General features: G+C 41.7%; 1 protein-coding gene across 2 annotated transcripts in view; it reads left to right on the top strand.

Moving 5' to 3' along the window:
- Window positions 1-11,916, top strand: part of LOC123980197 (zinc finger protein 239-like) — a 387,571-nt gene that overhangs the window by 35,406 nt on the left and 340,249 nt on the right. For both annotated transcript variants that reach the window (XM_046064459.1, XM_046064463.1), the window contains exon 2: window positions 1,116-1,348. In XM_046064459.1, coding sequence (XP_045920415.1) covers window positions 1,280-1,348 — 69 coding nt within the window. In that variant the 5' untranslated portion in view covers window positions 1,116-1,279. The remainder of the gene's footprint in view (window positions 1-1,115; window positions 1,349-11,916) is intronic.

Below are 11,916 nucleotides of genomic sequence, written 5' to 3'. Positions count from 1 at the left end.
TGTATGAAAAGGAATTCTGCCCAACTATAATATGGCCTGATACACCGGTATGGAAGCTAGAAACCATGGAAGTTGATTTTAAATTACTTCGAGTTAAAACAGTAAGTAATAGTACAGATCTGGTAGCGGAATTTTATAGACATATAGATTTTAAATATAAAGAGTATATTCAGATTTATACAGACGGATCAAAGGATCCAGAAACAGGAAAGACTGGATCTGCAGTTTACATTTTCAACCAAAGAGGTGAGATAAGCAGACGAACCACAAATGATCTGAGTGTGTATGCAGTTGAATTATATGCTATTAAGATGGCACTAGAATGGATTGAGGAAAACAAAATCAAAAAAGCTTTAATTGGAAGTGATTCAGTGTCAGCTTTATACAGTCTCATGACTGGTATATCTAATAGTCATCAGGATTTACTGTATTTAATATTGATAAAATACACAAGAATTAGGGGAAAATGCTATGAGATTCAATTGACTTGAATTCCTGCTCATATTGGCATTGTGGGTAATGAGAGAGTGGACAAGTTAGCCAAACAAGCTGTTAAAAAAGAGAGTATTGAAGAAAATATTAAGTTGTCAAAGTCTGAAGGAAAGAGTATAATATGGAAAATCAGTGGGATATGGAAACTAAAGGGAGACATTTATATGCTATACAAAGTAAAGTTGGGGCGGTGAAGAATAGGGGAGGGAATAGAAAAGAAGAAATAGTTATGACCAGATTAAGGATAGGTCACAGTAATTTGAATAGCACATTACACATTATAGGGAAGCACCCAACTGGTTTTTGTGGTTGTGGTCAGGTTGCAGAAACTATAGAGCATGTGTTTTTGAGTTGCAGACAATATGAAGAACAGAGGAAAAATATGATGGAAGAGTTAGGAATAGTTGGAACAATAGGGACAGGAATGAAGGAAATACTGGAAAGTGGGGAGAATGAACAAAGCAGAGGAAATATTTTCTTATTTTTATCATGAATAGGTATGATGAGAAGAATATGATGTAACTGGACATGACAGGAAATAAAGCCGGAAGATGGCGGTAGTGCAACGATAATGGATGCAAGCTGCCGATAAACTCTAAAGAAGAAGCAGAAGAAGAATCAAGGAGCCATGTTTCTAAACGGCCTTAGCGACAGTAACTAAGGGGGCGGGGCGCCGTCACAGCGAGAACGCGGAGGCTCCGCGGGATCCGGAAGTGCTCCGAGACCAGAATCCAGACTCAGTCCAGGACAACACGGTCCACCAGTCACAGCGGAGACCTGCAGGACGATGGAGAACCAGAACCCGGACCACAGGAGCCAAACAGCAGCCTCGTGCTCTGATAGCACCGATGTTCAGGTCAGTGTTCATGACTTCATCACGAGACTAAAGACACGAGGAAGAGTCTCGAGGGTCCGTGTATCATCCGTTCATTCTGTTGTTAGAGATCAGAGCCTGAAAACCCGCTCCAGGGTTTGTGTTGACGTGGTTTGATTTCCAAAGTGTCTCCGTGATTCCTGTTTTCATCTTGAAGAGAGGAAGCTGAAAGAAAAACTCACGAGCGTTTCTCTTTTCTTTGTTCTGGGAGTTTCCCGCGTTGCGCATGCGCGGTGCAGCCCGTGTTGCGTCGGGAGCGCGCAGCAGAAACAATGCTGGTGAAAAGTGAAGCAGAGTCATTATATTTCCTCGTGGGCTGGTGAGTTTATCACAGTGACAAACAGTCTGTCTGCCTCTAATCAAACGGAGCTTTGAGACAAGAAGAAAGCGCTGTGAGTGACAGGAGGCGGGGCTGTGTGGGCACTGCAGGAGGAGAGTCCGGCTGAGGACTCAGGGGGCGTGGCGTAAGGCCTTTTCTGTCACGTCGCACAGACCACAGAAGGCTAAAGCCAATCATAACAGACTCTACCGTGAGGGCGTGCCATGGGACTGTAACAGTCCGCAGTCGGACGTAATTGCACTACAGCGGTGTGCAACGATGTACATAGCTGCTAGTCAATATCGATTGATTAGACCAGATGTTGTTTTCGATGTGATCGCACCTCGTTTTTACGGCCAACAATCCCATGGGTGCACAGATGGGCGCAAGGGCTATTTAAACAATGTAGGTGCTGGAAAGGAAAATGAACCATTTTGTTATATTTATTATTTGATGTTATAAACCTCCTGCCACGAGGGGGAGCCATGACGCTGTCAATTTGGCGCTGCCAGAGGTGCAACATAGGATAGGAGAACGTTTTTTTTTTACTTTGCAGACATGGTATGAGGAATGAAGGTGGAGTTATTGTATTTTGTTTTAGTTCCGTCTATGAATGTACTCTGTGTATATATAAACTGTATGAACCTAAAATAAATCCTAACCTAAGAGACGGGGCTAATAAAATCGCCTGAGAGTCTTGAGAAAACATGGTGTGACATTAAAAAAAAGTTTTTCTGACACACAAATCAAGGCGATTGTGAGGTACAAGAAATCACATCGTTATAATATTCCATCGTGCTGTTCCATCAGGTTGGTCTTTCTCATGCTGGGCCCATATGGGCTGATCTTTGTGTCAGCAGAATCTGAATTGCTGGACGTGAATAATTGTAACATGTTTTTAATGTTTGAAAACATAATTGGTATTGTTTTAACTTGAATAATTGTATTAATAATTTGAAACTGAATTCCAAGAACTTTAAACTGAATATACTGAAAACTGAAAATTTAAGCCACCGTGATGTGCGCTCATGTTCACTGCAGCGATTTTACACACAAAAACTAAACCCGATCACTAAATGGTGATAAATGTCTACTATCAGGAATCTGTAGCATAAATCGTCTGAACATCTGAATCTGCCTTCTGACATTATCCTCGCTTTGTGCTGGCAGTCCAACAGCTGCGGTTCTCCGTAACTGACCATGAGTGTCTGTGGTATAAAGACCCTCACCTCTGCACTCGGGGGGCTGATGAAATATTTAGCGGACATTGATTTGAGATTTCAGTTGGCACTCGGCTTATCTTTTAATTCAATTAAGAAAGTACAGAGCCCCCCCTACGCCCCACTTAGTAAAAAAATTCTAATTACCTCATGGTCTCAAAATAATCACTAACAAAACTTATGTTCAATCATACACTCAGTCCTTCCTCCACTGAGGAAGCTTACTCAGGTTCATTGTTCGAAACTCACGGACCCCAGCCTCCCACCCCAAGCAGTTGTTTAACCCACTGGATAAACTGGCTGGATAAAAGCAACATAATTTAAGTCATGTAAGTAATGTGACAAATGACTAAGTCACCGGTAACACAGCCACTCTCCGTGTTGTTTCTACTTGCTCCGGCAGACTTTTTTGTTAACAGGGGAGCTGCAGAGCGCTATCTGGTGGGCAAAATATGCAACACTCGTGGCCTGAGTGAAGGATCGGACTCTCGGCTGTTCCTAAACACAGATGCCGATTTCAATGCAATTAACTCATACACTGAACTAAATTATAAATACAACACTTTCGTGTGCCTATTTCTCTCAAATATTTTTCACTAATATTTGCAAACAATATTTGTTATCTTTTGTGTACAAAGAGAAAGTCTTAGATCTTTGAGTTCAGCTCATGATGAAAGGGGGGATGAATGGGGGCAAAAACAAAAGTGTTGCGTTTGTATAATTTTGTTCAGTGTACAGTGCCTTGCAAAAGTATTCAGCCCCCTTGAACTTTTTCGACCTTTTGCCACATTTCAGGCTTCAAACATAAAGATATAAAACTGTAATTTTTTGAGAAGAATCAACAACAAGTGGGACACAATTATGAAGTGGAACGAAATTTATTGGATATTTCAAACCTTTTTAACAAATAAAAAAACTGAAAAATTGGGCGTGCAAAATTATTCAGCCCCTTTACTTTCAGTGCAGCAAACTCTCTCCAGAAGTTCAGTGAGGATCTCTGAATGATCCAATGTTGACCTAAATGACTAATGATGATAAATAGAATCCACCTGTGTGAAATCAAGTCTCCGTATAAATGCACCTGCTCTGTGATGGTCTCAGAGGTCCATTTAAAGCGCAGAGAGCATCATGAAGAACAAGGAACACACCAGGCAGGTCTGAGATACTGTTGTGGAGAAGTTTAAAGCTGGATTTGGATGCAAAAATATTTCCCAAGGATCACTGTGCAAGCGATAATATTGCAATGGAAGGAGTATCAGACCACTGCAAATTTACGAAGACCCGGCCGTCCCTCTAAACTTTCAGCTCATACAAGGAGAAGACTGATCAGAGATGCAGCCAAGAGGCCCATGATCACTCTGGATGAACTGCAGAGATCTACAGCTGAGGTGGGAGACTCAACAATCAGTCGTATACTGCACAAATCTGGCCTTTATGGAAGAGTGGCAAGAAGAAAGCCATTTCTTAAAGATATCCATAAAAAGTCTCGTTTAAAGTTTGCCACAAGCCACCTGGGAGACACACCAAACATGTGGAAGAAGGTGCTCTGGTCAACTTTTTGGCAACAATGCAAAACGTTATGTTTGGCGTAAAGGCAACACAGCTCATCACCCTGAACACACCATCCCCACTGTCAAACATGGGAGTGGCAGCAGTATCATGGTTTGGGCCTGCTTTTCTTCAGCAGGGACAGGGAAGATGGTTAAAATTGATGGGAAGATGGATGGAGCCAAATACAGGACCATTCTGGAAGAAAACCTGATGGAGTCTGCAAAAGACCTGAGACTGGGACGGAGACAATGATCCACAACATAAAGCAAAATCTACACTGGAATGGTTCACAAATAAACATATCCAGGTGTTAAAATGGCCAAGTCAAAGTCCAGACCTGAATCCAATCGAGAATCTGTGGAAAGAACTGAAAACTTGTTGTTGGTTCTTCACAAATGTCTGCAATGTGGCAAAAGGTTGAAAAGTTCAAGGGGGCCGAACGGGCCTGCTGGTAATGTCACATAACGTGATTGGCTGTATGTTTGTATGATGATGTGGCCGATGGTGATTGGCTGCATGTCATAGTGTTTACGGATACTAGTTTTAGTTGAATTAACGTTATGCCGCCACACACCTGGTCGCAATCTTCAAACCGCACCGATATTGAGCCATGAAAACTCCATAATGCCCCTTTAAGATTTAATTTAAAATGGTATTTTGACACACATTTCGACTAAAAAATCCAATTTTAAAATTGCAGTAGGCCATACTGCAATTTTGACAAAATTCGATTAATTGTTCAGCCCTAATTAATATATTAATATTATTATTATACTAATTATTACAGCAAGTAAAACCTGTTTCGGTGTTCACAGGGGAATCTGACTGCTCTTCATTATGTTGAGTCTGCGGCTGCAGTTTAGTTTGGTTCTTCTCAGCTATCTGCACTGAAGAGAGGTGAGCCACAGAACCAGAACACGTCTGATTTTCCATCCGACAGCTTTGTGAAACCCACAGAACCACAGGAGACAAACAAGAACGAGACCAAAGTTTATTGATCCTGCAGAGAAAAAAGTTGCCGTGGCAACAAGAAGGAAAAAACATTAATAAAAAATAAATAACAGTAAGGTTAGTTATTACATTAACCACGAAACAACTTAGTTATTATTAGATTCTGTTCAGTAGAAATATATGAATGAAAATACAATGAAACAGGTAACATGTTGCTGCTGAAACACTTAGCACTCAGCTTTAAAGGTGTGTAAAATTTCTCAGGTTCTGTTGACAGAAATGTAACACAAAGATCCAAACTATGTTTTCAGTGGTGTATAAAGACCTTACATAATGAACTGTTATTTTTTATTACTTTAGAATGAGACATTTACATCTACATACACCACAGGTTCCCTTACATGGACGTCACCATGTTTCTACGGTAGCCCAAACGGACAAACTGCTCTACAGAGCGTGTTTCGCCACTACGTAAGAAGAAGATGAAGTAGTAGTAGTAGTAGTAGAAGAAGTCGACTCGTTTATTAGAAGTAAGAAGGGATGTGAAATTTGGACAAATGGAGGACCACTAATATTATTTAGTACAAGAGCCGACAGAGCGCGTCGACCACCGTAGCTTCTCCTGCTCGCTTGGAAATGGAGGGGTGAGCGTTGACTGATGGTGCGTTCATGTTGTGTCGGAAAACACAGGATTTTTTCCCCTCCTTACCTCTTTGGAAAAAGAGGAATAAATATACATGGGACATAACGAAGTTTACAGAACAAAAACTTGCCAGGGTTAGTCTATACTAGATAGAAAGATATTAAGAGGACAATATGTTGAAAGTTTTCTCAGCCTTTGTGTCGTTGGATACAGAAATAAAATTGGTATAATGTACAACCTCATGGAGGAGAGGTTTTTACTGCTTGATTTTACATTTATGAATGTGGAAATCTGCCCAAGAATTAATAGAAAATGGGACCATTAGAGGAGCAAGTGAATGCACCGTGACCAGTCACCACTAGATGCCACTAAAACGTACAACCTTTAAATATATATATAGTAAGTATTTTAACAATTAATCTGTTTTATTTTTTTCATGTCTGATATTTCAGTTAAAAACACAAATGTTAAATCATTCTCTAAACCTGAGCTGTTTGTCTCTTTGTAGCTGCCTGAGTCTAATTTATCTTTAACAGTGAAACATAATAAATGGATGTGCTGAGGTGTGAGGGGCTCTGAGGACCAGTTCCAGGCCAGCTGGACATCAGTGGTTGGACTGGTGTGAAGGTGTGAAGGTCTACCTCAGTGAAGAGTAGACGACCTCTGGCTCTGCTGGAAACTCTGAACACACAAACACAAACAGTTCAAACAACATGAGAAACTGTTGGAGACAAAGAAACTCCATCACCAGACAACAACTCTGCTTCACTCAGTTCTCAGGAACTAACAAGAGTTTCAAACCAGTGATTCACTGAATCAGGTGAGTGAGTGGGAAAAATCAGATTAAACTAAGCTAACTAACAGTACTTGGTGATTTAGTTTTTATTAGCAGCATGTTTTGTAATTTGAGGTATGTTGTGTTTATTATGAAATGTAATTTAAAGTTCTTCTACATCGTTTTTAGAAAACAGATCAATGTTACATGTTTGGCCGATTCCGATTTTCTTTCTTTCTAGGAACTATAACTGACAGCATACAGAAACATTTTTGTAACTTTTCTTTATTGGAAAATTTATTGGAAAAAGTTGGCTTTTCTGACTGGGTCCACTTAACTGTATGTTCCCCCAAAAGAGCAGCAGGTTACAGGAGTCCTGTCTGCACTGTTGCTTTACCTGGTCCGTGCTTTTAAAATATCCACGTGTCCGTATCTTTTACATGTGTGCAGAAAAAACGCTGCAAAACATTTGACGCTGCTCGGCCCACCGGACACTGGTCATGGCCGATTAAGCTAAAAAGGTCAGCATACTAATATATCTAGTAAATAAAATAATATATACTAATACACTATAAAACACTGGTTCTGTTCAGAAAGCATACTACATCACTTTATATGTTATATGAATATATATGTATATGCAGTAGGTGACAATTAAACATTCAATGTGAAAGCTTTCGTGTCTCACTCCACTAAGCCATGACCACTAAACCAACAAAAAGATTGCCCTGAAAATCTCATCTCACTTAGTGCTCGCTATCCATGGCAAGAGCCTCGCCAAGACACCGGCCCCTTTCGCTTTGACCTGTTTTCTCAAAGACATCCCTCCGACGCCTCACTGCACAGGGCAGAGCGCTGCAGGTTTCAGAGGCAGCTGCGATGTCTGACAGCGGGATGAGAGGCTAGTACACCACTGCCCCCCTTGTCGAACCTCCTTGTGGAGCCGTGTTTGTACTATACGCAGTTGTTGGCAAAGGAGGGATGGCCAGTTCTTTCATTGCAGCTGGTTGTTTTCTGTTGTTAGGGGCAGCAGTAGCTCAGTCTAAAGACCTGCGTGGGACTATTTTTCTTGATCCCGCTCCCGCTGATTTTATGACCATTACCGCCCATCCCCGCAACATGTGTATCTACTCCCGCCCGCAAACATTGTGACAGGCAGAGTAAAAAAAAGGGCACAAATGTTTGGGCTATGCTAAACACCTGTGTGATGGAAACCAGCGAGGCTGTGCAGTGAGTAAACCTCACTCCCGATACGTTAGGAGACTGGCAACTGACATCAGAGACCACAGTGTTTAGCTCCCTCGTCAGTGTGTCCACCACCCATACCCGAGGGCGCCGATTCGAGTTAGGTACGTTCTTAGGTACGAGTTTTGGTTTGCTGACTCCTTATCAGTGCTACTGCAGTACCCGCAGTATATTTTTTAACCTCCCGCTCCCGCGCGATTTCTGTTCCGCTGGTTCGAATCCAGCTCGGGCCACAGATGCAGTGTGAGTCTATCAGATATGGATTTAGTAATCCACAGGATCAGCAAACATGTGCGGATCAGGGCCAAGGTCACACCACATGGATCGCAGTTGGCAGATGGGCGGCGGTGTCAGGGTCGGTGGGTACGCAAAGCAGGTGAGAGCCCAAATGCATGACACTGGAGCGATGAGATTCAGTTCAAGGGTATTAAATCCAGGAGATAAGACAAACAGGCATGAACAAAGACTCACGGGTACAGGGAACTGGTACATCAACAAAAAAAAAAGAACGGGTAATGCAGCAACTTGCATAACATACGACAATCGACTGAGCATAAATGTGACAATGACCGAACAGGGAATGAACAGAAACACCATTTATACACTGGGATGAGGTACACAGGTGAGGGACATGAGGCTATCGAGACACAGGCAGGCAGAGAGAGAGCAGGGAAAACAGAGAGACTGGTACGCAGAGTGATAACTGGAGGAACAGACATGACACAGGTTACTGAACACATAACAGATCAGAAGAATAAAAAATAAACTAATAAAGACACAAGCAGACAGATCACCAAGAACTACAACCAACAATGAAATGGATTAAAGAGAACACAGAGCAGACAAGGGCAATATAACAAAGTACACAGACCAAATGTAAACACTAAGACATGAAGACACAGAACTAGGAGCTAAGACGCAGGGCTAAATCTATAATACATGAGAGACAGGTACAAAGTGAGCTAAAAAGAAAACACAAGACCGGGGCCCTGTTTCAGAAAGCAGGTTCAACAAACTCTGAGTGTAAACCTGAACTCTGGGTTGAAGAACTCTGAGCTGTGAAACTCAGAGTTTTCCGTTTCAGAAAGGCCGATCAGAATAAGTTCAATCAACTCTGAGTATGTTGAGCCTGATGGAAGCGCGTGCGTGGGGGTGAAAAAAAGCCATCATCAATTGAGCTCCGATTCTACGATTCACCATGGCAACGGGTAAATAAAGGCAGAGCCTCCATTTTCATCGGGTGCAGCTAGAAATATGAACACGTGCCAACGCGGACCATGATTGGCTCTAAAACGTAGGAGTGGAGGATCGAACGTCAACAACGTTACATTTTATAGAGCATTGTTCATTCATCATTTAGCAGACTGGAATTTCCTTAATGAATTTTGTCATTCATTCAGCCTGTTATTCATTTTAAATAGCTAAAGGCCTGTTTATTCAGCTGTAACCTGACGGGACTAAATGCCTGTGACAATAACGGAAGATGAAAATAATACTGTTTAGGCTCCTGATGGACCTGTGATCGTAAAGTGACAGTCCGACTCAGTAGGTCTATTAATCAACCGCTTATCCTGCGTACAGGGTTGTGTCAGTAATAAATATGACTAACAATAATCCCTACTCTAATTCTAAAAACACACGGCCCCTGTACCTGTCACTGTTTTGTCTTAACCTTTATTGTTATTTTGTATCTTTACGTGGAGCCTGTGTTTTGCTGTGAGTCAGTTGTTTTATGGCGTAGTGTTGTGTCGTTCAAAGAACGTTTCATACATAAGACCTAATCGTGTGTATGACTCAGGAGGAACGGCTTGTCTTAGTGAGTGATTCATTCATTTTCACACATGCATGAAGGATCTTGGACTCTTACGTTCACTCGTCACACGGCAGCTGCATTGGGCTCCGTCAGCACAGGAAACAGAACTGATTAGTTCATGACTCTCAACTGTGAGTCTGTTTGAGTCGTTCATTTGTCACATGACAGCTACTGTGGAGCAGGAATGAACGACTCGTTCAGCGCTCACATGGGTCTTACTCAGTCTTTCGTTCACTCTGAGTGACTGCCAGCGCCGGAGAATGAGAGGCAGGTCGGCTCTCACTAATGTCACTGGACTGACATTATACAGCTATTTTGTTAATTATGTGACATTTTATAAAGCATTACGTTATTACAGCGCAGTGATGTTGTGCTAAGTTATAGTTTTAACACAGCCGTACCGTAACTTTAGTCCTGCTAGTGTTTACAGCTAACAGCTGATGAGAGTTGTTCTGGGTCCACTTCAGTGCACTGTACCTGGAGCTGAATTACAGGTGAAACTCAAAAAATTAGCATATCATGCAAAAGTTCATTTATTTCAGTAATTCAACTTAAAAGGTGAAACTAATATATTATATAGACTCATTACATGCAAAGTGAGATATTTCAAGCCTTCATTTGATATAATTTCGATGATTATTGTGTACAGTTTATGAAAACCCCAAATTCAAAATCTCAGAAAATTAGAATATTACATGAAATCAATAGAAAAAGGATTTTAAATACAGAAATGTCCTCTGCCCTCTGAAAAGTATAATCATGCATATGTACTCAGTACTTGGTTTGGGACCCTTTTGCATGAATTACTGCCTCAATGCGGCATGGATGCTATCAGCCTGTGGCACTGCTGAGGTGTTATGGAAGACCAGGATGCTTCAATAGCGGCCTTCAGCTCTTCTGCATTGTTCGTTCTCATATCTTTCATCTTTCTCTTGGCAATGCCCCATAGATCTGTATGGGGTTCAGGTCAGGCGAGTTTACTGGCCAATCAAGCACAGTAATCCCATGGTCATTGAACCAGGTTTTGGTACTTTTGGCAGTGTGGGCAGGTGCCAAGTCCTACTGGAAAATGAAGTCAGCATCTCCATAAAGCTCGTCTGCTGAAGGAAGCATTAAGTGCTCTAAAATGTCCTGGTAGACGGCTGCGCTGACTCTGGACTTAATAAAGCACAGTGGACCAACACCAGCAGATGACGTGGCTCCCCAAACCAACACAGACTGTGGAAACCTCACACTGGACTTCAAGCATCTTGGATTGTGTGCCTCTCCATCCTTCCTCCAGCCTTGGTTTCCAAATGAGATGCAAAATTTGCTCTCATCAGAAAAGAGGACTTTGGACCACTGAGAAACAGACCAGTTCTTTTTTTCTTTAGCTCAGGTAAGACGCTTCTGACGTTGTTTGTTGTTCAGGAGCGGCTTGACAAGAGGAATACGACATTTGAAGCCCGTGTCCAGGACCCGTCTGTGAGTGGTGGCTCTTGATGCAGTAACTCCAGCCTCAGTCCTTGTGAAGCTCCCCCACACATTTGAATGGCCTTTTCCTGACAATCCTCTCCAGGCTACAATCATCTCTGCTGCTTATGCACCTTTTTCTTCCACACTTTTCTCTTCCACTTAACTTTCTATTAATGTGCCTTGATACAGCACTTTGAGAACATCCAACTTCTTTTGCAATTGCCTTTTGAGGCTTTCCCTCCTTGTGGAGGGTGTCAATGATGGTTTTCTGCACAACTGTCAGGTCAGCAGTCTTCTCCATGATTGTGAATTCCACTGAACCAGACTGAGAGACCAATTAAAGGCTCAGGAACCCTTTGCAGGTGTTTTGGATTAATTAGCTGATTAGAGTGCGACACTTTGAGCCTACAATACTGAACCTTTTCACAATATTCTAATTTTCTGAGATTTTGAATTTGGGGTTTTCATAAGCTGTAAGCCATAATCATCAAAGTTATATAAAATAAAGGCTTGAAATATCTCACTTTGCATGTAATGAGTCTATATAATATATTAGTTTCACCTTTTAAGTTGAATTA

Source organism: Micropterus dolomieu, linkage group LG12, assembly GCF_021292245.1.
Source record: "Micropterus dolomieu isolate WLL.071019.BEF.003 ecotype Adirondacks linkage group LG12, ASM2129224v1, whole genome shotgun sequence".
Classification (NCBI taxonomy): domain Eukaryota; kingdom Metazoa; phylum Chordata; class Actinopteri; order Centrarchiformes; family Centrarchidae; genus Micropterus; species Micropterus dolomieu.
Note: the sequence above shows the minus strand (reverse complement) of the source record. Positions and strands in the feature narration are given on the sequence as shown.